We start from the raw sequence: 12,715 nt of genomic DNA, 5'->3' as shown, positions 1-12,715 counted from the left end.
CTCCCTAAAAAGGGTCACTAAGATTATACAAGCATCAGGCCCTACACAACTGACATTACCCCTGCTTGTGATATTTAGAGAGTAGAGAGTTACTATTTCTTATCAGGTCAAAAGGATTATTGCAGGGATGCTGAAGTAAGGAGCTGTGAAGCTCAGTACGAACTCAGCACAAGCCTGCCTTGCTATAACCTTGCCGTTTAAAGTGTGGTCTTACCATTGACATCAACCTGGAAGCCCGTTAGAAATGCAGAGTTTCAGACCTTACTCCAGACCCACTGAGTCAGAATCTGCATTTCCCAAGAACCCCAGGAGGTCCAGGTGCACTTTGGAGACTGAGTTGCTTTGCCTTCAATAAGAAAAGAAGGGTCCACACCAGCCCCAAACTGTCTGCCTTCAAGAGTCTCTCCCAGGCTGGAAAAACTCCAACAGAGTGATTTCAATAATAAAAGGCCAGAGTGTTGCTCCAGGCCCAGCTGGCTCCTGTTTCCTTGGCTACAAAAAGAGCCACAATGATACAGACCTCCCAGGGCAGGTGTAGGCATAAAGTGCTTCTTTCTCCTCTGCCTGAACTTGTTTCTCCTTGGGGGCAGAGTTGCTGTTTGCAGAAGACATGAATGAGCAGCCATGTGAAAATGCCTGCAAATTGCTAGGTGTGATTTAATTGTAGGTGTAATTCAATAAATTATGATTTATTGCTCTTAAGCATGGAATGGTCAGAAATCGTTATTAACACTTATTTATTGAGCAGTTACCATGCAGCAGACACTGTTCTAAGCACTCTGCAGGTATTAACCCACTGACCCCTCACAACAAGGCTATATGGTGGGTGCTATGATTATGCCCATTTTACAGATGACAAAGCTGAGGCCCAGAGGTTTGTAAAAGAGAGATATCCATCACTGAGGCACAGAGGACGGCCAGAACTGGAAATGACCAGGTGCACGGTGGGGTGGAGGGTTATTTCCAATCAACCACTGCTTTCTCCCTATGTGTGTATCTGGGGGAGCCTCCAGGAAGGAGGGCTGGATGTGAGCAGGCAGCAAGGGGGAGCTGAGACCGCTGCATCCTCCTTTGTCCTAACTTGGCTTCATTCATCTGTGCTGTTCACTAGAAAACAATTTTGAAGAGCCAGCTCTGGGCCAAGCACCAGGCTGGGTGTGAGAGGCAGAGATAAGAGCCCCGATCCCTGCCTTCAGAGAGGCCCAGTTAGATAGACTCAGGCAAGTAAACAGAGTTACAACACCAAATTGTGAGAGAGATAAGCTGAGGGAGGGAGGGAGCAGGTCCTGGGGACACAGTTGCTCAGTCTGGCTGAGTGTCTACAGGAAACAGCCTGCAGGTGAGACAGCACCTCCTCCCTGAACACCTCCCTCCTTGCCCTTGTCCTCTGGCTCCTTGTACCGTGCATGGAATGTATACCATTGCTTTCCTCCTTTTTTAAAGCAACAGCTGAGTTCCCCTGATCCTGGCTTTCTGCCAAAGGTGAGTAGCAATATTAATGATTTCACCGATATGCTGGGATTTCCACTTACCAGAGCTGTTCTGCTGTTGGGGATGTTCTTCCTCTTTTTGTCTGACAAACTCCAGGGGTGCTATTTACAAAGGTGTGGACAGAAGAAACTGACCTGCTGACACCTTGATCTTGGCTTCTAGCCTCCAGGATTGTGAGAAAATAAATTTCTGTTGTTTAAGCCACCCAGTCTGTAGTATCTTGGCATTGCAGCCCCAGCAAACTATGCAGTCAACAAGCGATTCAGCATGTAAGTTATCAATGATGAAATGCTCTGTGTCTCACCCACTGGACAGTGAGCTTCTCCAGGACTCAGCACAGGGTCAGGTAGATGCTTAAATGTTTGTGGGATGAATGGATCATTTAACAAGAAAGTAAAACAACAAGGCAGTCAATGAAATATCATCAAAATGCTTCAGTCTTAGGTGGCAATCCATGGTTTACAGGACACAACAGCAGTAGTGATACTATAACAGCCATCAGACCCGTTAATCATGAAGACTCACTCTGTGTGCTTTATAAGAACGATCACTTTTACTCTTGCACAAGCCACGCAGATAGTTGATACCACCATCCACATTTTAACATATAGGGGAACAGGCTTGAAAATTTATGGAACTTGCCCAAGGTGACACAATTAGTCTGAAGCAGAGGGACTAAAATGGGGCCGAGCGGCAGAGTGAAAGAAGTATGACCTTATGGAGAATTTATAAGCTCTCCTCCTCTGTAAGGTTGTCAGGACATTATCTATGGCATCAGGTGGTTGAACAATTGAATGAGATAGTCCAGGTTCTGGGTGCAGGGCATGGCATGAGTGTGTCAGCCCCTTGCAGCCTTGAGAGGCTGTGGTGAGAAGAAAGCAAGCTCTAATGCCTGCCCCCGGCTGCCCCACAGCTTCCTCCTGTATTATGAATGAACATGCCCTGGGGTGCACACTTCCTGGTGTAGGCTCAGAGGGTTCCCAATCATCTTGCCCCACATCTTATGGTCCTCCTGCTCTACCCACCAACATTCTTCTGTCTTGGTCACAGAGAGATTAGATATGATGCTGGAGGGGAAACTTTCAAGGCTTAGAAGAGGAAGAGATTTCTCCAAGAACATCTAGAGAGAAAATTCTTGCCTTGAAATTCCTTCCCTATTGAGGGTTTGGGTCTTTGAGTTCCCTCCCTGAACTTGGAATAAACCCTTCTAATTCTTTAGCAGCCAGAACTGCAATGGCCTCTGGGGGCAGGACTGAGTAGGAGAAGGGAAGTGTGTCTGTGGTCTGGGCTGACAACTGGCTCTGACTTGGACAGAATTAGAAACTTGTTAGGAGGCCTGGGAAGACTATATTTAGCTGTGAGTGTGTTCATTCTCTCTCCAGCAAAGTCTTCTTAGACCTTCCTAGGACTGGAAGACCAGAACCTCCACACTTAGCCCAATGGCCAGAGCTGTGTTCTCTCTCCTCTGTTCCAAAGGGCCCTGAGGCAGCAGTGACACCCACCTCTCGGTTTAGCCCTGGGCCTCAAATCACCCTGTCCCCTGCCCCTGGGGCCAGTTTTGCCTGACCTCCTCCGTTAACCAGTCTCCAGCTTGAGTCATAGCTGAGGAGGCAGTGTGGAGTTCTGGAAAGGGCCCAGGCTGGGCTGGAAGCCTGGCTGTGTCGGTTACCTATCAGACAAGTTACCTAACTCCCTAAGGCCTCACTTTCTAATCTATAAATAAGATAATAATAGCCACCTTGTGGGTAGGTGTGTGGATTCAGTGAGATAACACAAACAAGCAGTAACTGCTCATCACACATTCCTCTCCTCCTCACCAGCCTCCCAGGCAGCAGGAGGACTCTGGGATAACTCGATGCCCTTTCTTGCTGACAAAGAGAATGAATGGGCTCCCGGGAGACATTTTGTGAGAATGTGATTCAAAACATTTCACTGGATTAAAAAGTTCAAATACAAACACAAACTCTTTACAGGTCAAACTCTAAAGGATAAATAAAAAAATTCTCCCTTCCCCTCCTGCAGTTTTACTGGAGAGAAGCAATGTTCACCGCCTTGTGTGACCTTCCACAAAGTTTCTGTCCTCATGTGAACACAAACACATATAAAGTGTTTTCTTTTTTCTTTTAATAGGTTAGGCTCCCCCTAAAGGCATCCCCCTAAAAAACTTCCTTTTTCATTTAACTATAAGACACGGGCATTCATCTGGCTAAATACATGTGGAACTAAGTCGGTTCATAGCTGCATAGGATTCCATAGAATATATGAACCACAATTTAATAGCCATTTTCCAGTAGCCAGATTTTTTTTTTTTTTTTTTTTAAACCACCACAAACAATGCTGCAACGATGATCCCTGCACAAATATCCCCATGAAATTGTGCTTTAATTGCTGGGGGGGAGGGGAGTACTTTACCCGGAGTATAATTATTGGGCCAAATGGTAACCCTGAGAGGTTACTTTCCCCAGATTTTTGAGTTTCCTTCTCAGAATTTGTTTGTTCCAGACACTCTTACTTTTTCAAGCTCCACGGAGGAGCTGGGGAGGGAACACTAGCTGCCGGCAGGGTCCCTAATAGAGCGGATGCGGGTGGCGCTCCAGGGCCCAGGGTTTAACGGGGAGCCCCAAAGAGCAGGGGCCTGAGGCCTGGGCTCCAAGGTGACCCCGAGCAAGTGACTGCCCCTCCCCGGGCCTCGGTTTCCTTCTGTGTAATCTGTGACTCCAACCAACACAGGCACAGTTGGGGACTAGCGTTGGGGACCCCCTGGTTGGCCCCCCAGGACGTGGGCTGCACCTCCCAACGCCCTCCTGTCACCTTCCCACCGCGCGGCCCCACCGAAGAGGAGCCGCCGTTTTGAAGCCAGAAATGGCAAAGCAACCCCCCGGCTGAATCCCTCCCCTAGACCGGTCATTTGTTGCTGCTGCCCGGCTGGGGCTCGCTCCCTAGCTCTCGGCTCGGCTATCGCGTGCTCCTGCCTGAGCCGGGAGAGCAGCGGCGGAGCGCGCGGGTTCGGCCGATCCTTTGCTTCTGCCTGGCCCCGCCCCTCCCCGCCCGGCTGCGGGGAAAGCCCGCGATCCTCCGCTCGGCTGGCAACTGAGCCTCCTTTGCCTGCCGCCGGCGCTTCCGGTTCCGGTAGCCACCAACCGCTCCGGGTCTGAGGCCCGAGCATGGCGGGGAGCCGGCTGGAAACCGTGGGCAGCATTTTCTCGAGGTGCGCGCTCGGAGCCGGGGTGGGCCGAGGGTGCGTCCCCGGGGTGGGGGCTCTCAGCGCGGGTGGGCGTGAGCAGGGCGCCGCATTCCCCAGGGTGCGGTGTCTGAGCCGGGAGGCCCGTCTCTGCGCTCTCCTGCTTCTGAATGGTTGTGCTGGACCGTGGCACCCCCTGAATTTCTTGTCTTTCTCGCTCAGGACTGCACCTCTGCCTTCACCGAGTGGAGGCCTCTAGGAAGAGGGGAGGAAGAGGCCGGTGGGCCTGGCTGGACAGTCTTTGCACTTGACGTGACGGGAATGGGGCGAGGGTGGGACGCACATACGAAGATAGGACTTGAACCGCCTGAGCTTGGTCAGGTTGCTTTGGAAGATGGAAGTCTCTTAGCTGTAGCGGGGAACCCCCCTGCTCTGCCCTCCTCCCGGCTCTGCGCGGACTCCGTGGTCACGCTGATGTCCCAGACTGTGGTTAGACCGATTCAGGGGCTGAGACAGGCTGTTGTAACTGACCGACCTTCGTTCTTTTCCTTCCCTAAGGACTCGGGACCTCATTCGGGCCGGGGTGTTGAAGGAGAAGCCCCTCTGGTTTGACGTATATAACGCCTTCCCCCCGCTGAGGGAGCCGGTCTTCCGAAGGCCCCGCCTGCGATACGGCAAAGCCAAATCGCCCGTCCAGGACATCTTCTACCACGAGGACCTGATCAGAGCGTGAGTGCCGTAGGGTGCAGCAGAGCTGATATCTTAAATAGGAATTGAGTCGGGGCTTGCCCTCTGGAGAAGGGCTTGTAAAATTAGCAAAATTAGGGAACGAGTGCCCTCCCCCATGTGAGAGAAACAGAAATTATGAGGAGTATGGAGCCCAGCAGCGACTGATCGTTGCAATTATAGCTGCCTGTTTCTGCACATCTGTTTTGCAGCGGGCACCGGGCTCAGCACTTAACAAACATTATCTCATTTAGGCCTTACTCTAACCCTGCAAGCTAGGTGTCCTTTTCATTTTAGTCTTGTGGCCCCTGAGGCTTAAGGAGGTCAGCAAACTGGGAATTCACTGACAAGGCCCTTTCCCCTCAAATACTTATGTCAGGTCTAGTACCGGGGATTTGTATGGGTTCTTTTCTCTTAAATGTTAAGATCAGAGGTTGTGCCTAATAGAAGTTAATATGTATTCCTTATCCTTTCACCTCTTCCTGGAAGTAAGACAACAGAACTTACAAGGTTATATTCTCTATTGAGGTCCAGGCACCTTTCATTTGAGGACCCCTCTCCCCCCTTTGAGGTGGGAGTACGGTATGTTCTTGTTCTAGTTGGAAATTTTCAGGATAGGACACAAGATCTTTGGGGCATTAAATTCTTTTTCAACACTTTTCTGCTCAGGGCCATTAGATGCACGTGGTCAGCATACTTTCCAGGTTCATTTATACATTAAAATCATTTGTGTGGCTAGCAGTTGGAACTGGGTGATAGGTCATTGGACAATGTGGGATATTTTATAGCTCTCTCTTTTATTACTATTAATGCCAAAATAACACCTTGTATTTAAATAGTGTTTTGAACATTTATCTTTGTGGCTTTTTTTGGGGGGGTGTTTTATATTTTTAAGAACTTATAACAACAAAATAAATCCCAAATGTATCAAAACTTAAATGTAAAAAAGTGAAATCATAAAAGTACTAGAAGAAAGCATGGGAGAACTTAAAATAGTCTGAGTGATAAAGACCTTTGTGAGGGTGACATGAAACCCAGAGGCCATTCTGTATTAAAAAAGTACTGTAAGCAAAATCAAAACTCAGCCAATAAACTGGGGGAAAAAATTGCAGCATGTATGACAAAGGCTAATTTATCAGTTTTTACTGCTATATAGTTTGCTTGTAAGTCAGTAAGAAAAAGACCACCAATGGACAAATTGGCAAAGACATGGACAAGTTGCAGAAAAGGAAATTCAGTTTGCTTTTAAACATGATAAGATGCTCAGTCTGTTTCATAGAAAAAGTAAAGACTACCATGAGCTTTAATTTCACTTATCAAATTGACAGAGATCATAAAGTTGGAAATATATTTGGTCAAGGTATGGGGAAATAGGCACTGTCATACATTAATGGTGTGAGTATAAATTGGCACAACTTCTTTGGAAAGCATTTTGGCAATTTGGAAGGCCAAATTACAAGTGCGCATATCTTGACCCAATAATGCCATTTTTATGAATTTATTCCAAAGACTTACTTGCACGGTGCACTAAGAAATAGAGATAAAGGTAATCATTGCAACTGTTTAGGCTCAGGCTATGTAGGTAGGTTGTGTTATACTTAACTCCTTAGAGTCTAGCAGTTATTTCTTAGTGTGTTCTTGGACGTGATTACATCTTGTTTGTATTTCCCAGGAAATTTTATTCAGCCTATGGATCTGGTCAGAAAGCTTTTGATCTTTTCAATCCAAACTTCAAGTCTACCTGTCAACGGTAAGGCATTTTATAAACCCTGGGTGGCTTTATCTTTTTATTTTTAAGAATTTAGTTATCAGTTTGAATTGTTTTGCTGAATTGCACTAGAGAACAGTGTTCCTATGGGAACGTCTGTTAAGGGAGCACTTTGAACTGTGTAGCACAGTTCACGTCCTAACAGCTCTCGGTATGCAGCCCTAAGGCTTGACTGCTTGGAATTCCAGGTTTGTGGAGAAGTACTTGGAGCTACAGAAGCTTGGAGAAACAGATGAAGAGAAATTATTTGTGGAAACAGGGAAGGCTTTATTGGCAGAAGGTGTCATTTTAAGAAGAGTAGGAGAAGCAAGAGCTGTGAGTATTTTATTACCAAAATTGTTATTAGGATTAGTGGTCTCTTTGTCACAGGTTAAAGGAAGGCTTGGTTTTCTTTCCCCAACCTTAGCTCATGTTCCTAAACTCCAGGTCAAATACTCTTAGATGGAATATACTGGAATTTTGTGGTTATGACTGAGACTTGGAACAAGTGAGTTGTCACGAGTGCTTTTGGAATTGTGCTGCTGTAGAGATTTTTATCATGTTTGTTGTAGTAGAATTTGACCTGAAATATGAACGTTAAATTTTTGACTCAGTGATAGAATGTGCCTAAGTCATACAGCTTCAGCCAACTACTTGAGTGTGAAAATGGTAACATCTGTGTGACATACTTATGTCTGGTCTTCTAAGCAACAGGACAGTAGTCACATTTCCGGGAAATCTGAACCCATGGGTGTCAAACTCCAAACTGTGTTGGGAAAAAAAGAGCCTCTGAAAGAAGTTCCACAGCACCAGCACTCGGAGCCCCCTGAAGAGCAGTCAAAAGGCCTCTCACCTCCATGAAGAATTTGTATACCACATATACTGACATTTAAGCTGTATTCACTAGATGAACGTTGAACGATTTTTAACAGTTGAGCCGTGTAAATGTTTTTGGATCTCTAAGGCATTATGTTTGCCTTTTAGTTCCTGTTGCTAGGTGGTCATAAAGCTCAGTATCATGGTTTGAAAGAAGCAGTTATGTGAACTTTTATGTTAGATGGTATTAAATAAAGAATTCCCTAGCTGGTTATAATGTAAATTTACTTTAAAATTATAAATAGTATGAGGAAACCTTTATAAGTATTGTTTGAATGGGACTCATTCTGAGTAGGTTTGCTTGGATTTTGGTGTTAACATGTGGGTTAGTGCCCTGGCTTGTGTGGCTCAGTTGGTTGGGCGTTGTTGTCCTGTGCACCGGAAGGTTGCTGGTTTGATTCCTGGCTCCATCCCCGGGATCCCCAGTTGGGGCCGTGCAGGAGGCAACTAATCGATGTGTCACTTGCGCATCAGTGTTTCTCTCCCTCTCCCTTCCTCTCTCTCTCAAAAAAAAAAAAAAATCAATAAAAAAATCAAAAAACACAAAACAATGCATTGGCTGGCTACCTTTGATTCTCTGGTATGTTTCTCTTCCCTGGATCCACCAGACTTTCACTTACACATATAATGTGGTCCTTCGGTCATATGTTTCTGTGTGCAGGTAATCTTTATACTTGTTACTATAGAACTATTGATCTTCAATTTGAGAGGCCAAGCTGACTTGTGCTTTGCAGTAAGAGTGAGGACCTATTATTGAAAATAGCCAAAGGCTAAAACTATAACTTTAATCTCATGGATTGACTGTGCTGGAGACAATTAGCATAGGCCTGCACATAGTACACTTTGCTGAATGAACGAGTAATTACATCTAGCCCTGGGCTGAGTCTAAATGACATCTCTTGGATTGCGAAGAGGGGGCCAGCCAATTCAGATGATGCTCTCCACCAGCATCCACCTGCCTCCCTGGTTTCAGGTGTGCTTACAAGTCCTAACCAACTGCCCTGCTTTCTTCATTTCCATATCTTGTTAAATAAGTGACATACTGCTCCAAGATTGTCACCTTTGTATTTGTGATCAAGCCAGTGGTTTTCAGCTACTAATAGAAACCTGTTTCAGAAATCTCTTATTTTAAAACTCGCGTAGCTTTTCTACCCTGTGTTCTTTGTGTACAGTTGCTTCTGTCTCCTGGTAGACTAAGGGTGGGGCACACATCTCAGCCTGTACACCTTGCACATCGCGCTTAGATAATGCAAGGTGAATGAGTACACGAGGCAAAAGCAGCTCACAGGTGTGCTGCTTCTCTGCCCCCCCCCCCCCCCAACCATTATCTCTGCAATTCCTCTTGTTTTGGGAATGGGGAAGTGCATTTCACCCATTCAATAACATTAGACAACCACTGGGTTCCAAATACTGGGCCCGGCCTTGGGAGGGGTATTTAAGCAGGTGGAGGAGAGGCTCTGTTCTCAGAGGAACAGTCAGGGGTCACTCATTCTCTAACCTTTATGCTTCTGGTTTAAAGGACCGTTTCTTATTTTTAAAATTAACAGCAATACCATTTGTAACAACATCAATAGGAAATACATATGAATAAATCTGAGAAGAATGTATGGTGAAAAGTATAAAACATTACAAGAATATTAGAAATAAATGAATAAAGGGCAGTTTCTCAAATGATGAAGAGAAAAAGCTACTTGTTGCATTCTTTAAAAAATTATATATACACATGGTTCAAAGTTTAAAGGCGAGAAGCCAGCCTCCCTTCCACCCCTGTCCCCCAGCCACTCATTTATTTCTCCCCCAAGGCCACTGTTCTCACCATTTCCTTTCCAGAAATGTTTTGGGAATATACACAGGGACACTATGGGCACTGTTCTGTGCCTTGTTTTTCCTCTTACTGTGTCTCAGAGGTCTCTGTGTGGGTGCGGGTGCATAGTGATTTAATCAGTGCCCAGTTGACTGAAGTGTTCTTTCTGTATTTCCTCGTGCTGCAGATAGGCTGGGATAGCCGTGGCTGCGTTCTTAGTGGCGTTGCTGGGTGAAGGAATAGCGCATCTTCAATCCTGTTACTGTCCTCCATGGAATCTGTTCACTTACCCTCCCGCCAGCAGTGGACGAGATCGCCTGTCTCCCCACTCCCTGTACATTCTGATCGTGTTAAACCAGACTGGGACTCTCGTGGGGAAGGCCTAAGCCTGGTAGGAGGGAGAGACTATCCCTCAGAGCACACCTTTAGGCTGATTCTCCGGGACCAACGCCTAGTGAAAGGTGTGAGGTTTACTTGGGGAGCTCTGAACTCTTCCCACTGTCAGCTGGGCAAAAGCCGTCAGCTCCCGGACACTGTTGTTTGGAGACGATGGAAGTGGAACCTCATTCTTGCCTTTAAAGAGCTTAAAACCTAATTGGGAGGACCAGAGTGACTTTCAGAACAATAAGATGAACAGGAATCCTTTTACATCATGATATGAAAGTATGGTTGGGAGTCAGGGAGAGAGATCGGCCATGGGCTAGTCTAGGAACACTGCAGAGAGCCTTGAAGGGTGGGTGGGATTTGAAGCGGTGCTTCTGCCAGGAGCGCTCCCTGCCACCATTGTCTTTAGAAGCCTTACCTTCACTGTCCTTTTCAAATGGTATCTCTGCTCAGAAGTTTTACCTAATGTTCAAGTCTCAAGCCCCTTATGGAGCCCCTCCAGACTGCACTCACTTCACTGTAGTTGGCACAGCTGGTCCACTGTTTGTACTCCTGCCTGATTTACCTGGTCTTCCGTCCAGAGGTAACTCTCTCACTTCAGAGTGTAAACAAAGACAGAAGTTCTTATTTGTACCCACTGAAGCATGTGGGTTTGCTGAGCTGACGGGCACGTGTCCTGGTTACAGTGAAGTTTGCACAAGACGAGGCTGAAGATCTGGGGTCTAGTTCTGACCACTTTTTACTGGTGTGACCTCATGCCTGTCATGGTCTACTGGGCTTCTAGTTGGTATTGTGAGAATTCATGGACATAATGAATGCGAAGCTCACTTGTAGTATATGTGACAGGTGCTTTTATGACTCTTGAGGAGTAGAGGAAAGCAGGTTTGAACAGGTAGGATGGGATCTGATCCTGGTGACCTCAATGACTACACAGAGTTCACCTGGGTATAAAAAATGTGAGCAAGAAGGTACTGTGAAAGCAGTCTCAGGTCAAAGGAAGACTTGTCCAGCCCGGCCGGGCATGGCTCAGCAGTTGAGCATCAACCTAGGATCCAGGAGATCGCAGTTCCATTGCGGGTCAGGTTGCGGGGTTGCCGGCTCGATCCCTAGTCAGGGACGTGCAGGAGGCAGCCGATCAATGACAACACTCTCATCATTGATATCTCTATCCCTCTCCCTTTCTCTCTCTGAAATCAATAAAGATATATTAAAAAAAAACAAACTTGCCCAGATGTGATATAAAGAATGTGGTTGGGGGAGGGGGCAGCAAGAGCGGGAAGAGACTGTTCTCTGAGCAGCCATTCTAATTGGAGGCTGAGATTCCAAGGTCACAAGCCTGAGAGACCAGAACAATAGCATCGCTAACAAACAGGGAAGGGAGCTTCCATTCTTAATATACTGAGTTAGAGGTGATGGTGGCCGGTAGAGATGTGGGCTAGGTGTCCGGAGAAGGGGAGGAAGCATTGGAGCCAGGAGAATAAACGATCTGTCCAAGGGGAGTATAGAGAGAGAGATGTGGGCTGAGCCAGGCAAATGCTCTCAATGAAAGGACAGGAGGAACAAGAAAGCCAGCGAAGGAATCACGCCCCTCATCTTCCATCTCTACACAGCGAGGCCCACTGAAGTGGTCCTGGAGTCACCAGGTGTTACAGAGTTCTGGTTTTGCTTTTGTGGGATAGACCTCATCGCTGATTTGTGTGCCCTTAAAAGGCAAGCCCCATTCTTTTTGCAATTTTGTATAATACTTAGTGTGGTGTTCTCAGACAATGAAAATGTTATTACAGAAAAACCTGGGCCTCCAAAGGATTCCTGAGTTTGTTAAAATGATACCTTTCTCTAAATAAATGATGGCCTGCCACTTAAAAATGTTCAGTGGATTCCTTTTGTAAACAAAGTCATTCCAGCAGGATATGATTTTCTCTGAGGCTAGTACCTATGCCGGCTTCTGCTCTTGGGAATCCAGATGGAGCACTCGAGAGTGTGGGGACTCACCCATCCTTTTGGGCTCTCAGCTGGGACCAAGAACCAGGCTGGCAGTTTTCCTGACTACACAGGAGCTAGGGGTATGTGACATGATGTGGCTCTGATAGTTAATGCAACCTGGCCTCAGCAAGAGGACTGTAGATGTAGGAACAAGGAAAGGTGAGTCGTGTAAGGAGGTGGGGGATGAGGTTATTACTTTGTTCCTGGTCTGCGTGCACCTGAGCTCTAGTCCCAAACAGCCAAAAGGTGGAGGACTGCCCGTCTAGTTAGTCATACGTTTTGAGCCTTCAAGGCTGCTCAGCGAGATGGATGCCTGAGCAGGTTCAGTGAGCAACTTGGTCGAGGTCACCTTGGCTGGTGGAGGAAGGGCACCTGCTCTCCTGTGGAAAAGACGAGAAATGGCTTTCCTGTCAGTCCTAGGGAAGCGCTCAGTGTGGCAGGTGGGCCTCTGATTGGATGAGCCCAGCACTGGAGCAGCTTCTGTGGAGATGCTGAGCCAGACAAGTGCTTATTGCTGCGGCAC

The 12,715-nt window shown here is 46.8% G+C and overlaps 1 protein-coding gene across 1 annotated transcript; it reads left to right on the top strand.

Moving 5' to 3' along the window:
• Window positions 1-4,615: 4,615 nt before the first annotated feature.
• On the top strand, window positions 4,616-8,572 carry MRPS23 (mitochondrial ribosomal protein S23). Its single transcript, XM_016207198.2, has 5 exons — window positions 4,616-4,699; window positions 5,231-5,401; window positions 7,071-7,148; window positions 7,355-7,481; window positions 7,854-8,572. The coding sequence occupies exons 1-5, from the start codon at window positions 4,656-4,658 to the stop codon at window positions 8,004-8,006; spliced, it is 573 nt and encodes a 190-aa protein (XP_016062684.2). The 5' UTR covers window positions 4,616-4,655; the 3' UTR covers window positions 8,007-8,572.
• Window positions 8,573-12,715: the final 4,143 nt, after the last annotated feature.

This window comes from Miniopterus natalensis, chromosome 17 (genome assembly GCF_054644295.1).
Source record: "Miniopterus natalensis isolate mMinNat1 chromosome 17, mMinNat1.hap1, whole genome shotgun sequence".
Classification (NCBI taxonomy): domain Eukaryota; kingdom Metazoa; phylum Chordata; class Mammalia; order Chiroptera; family Miniopteridae; genus Miniopterus; species Miniopterus natalensis.
The sequence above is the reverse complement of the archived record's forward strand: the minus strand, read 5'-3'. Positions and strand labels throughout refer to the sequence as shown.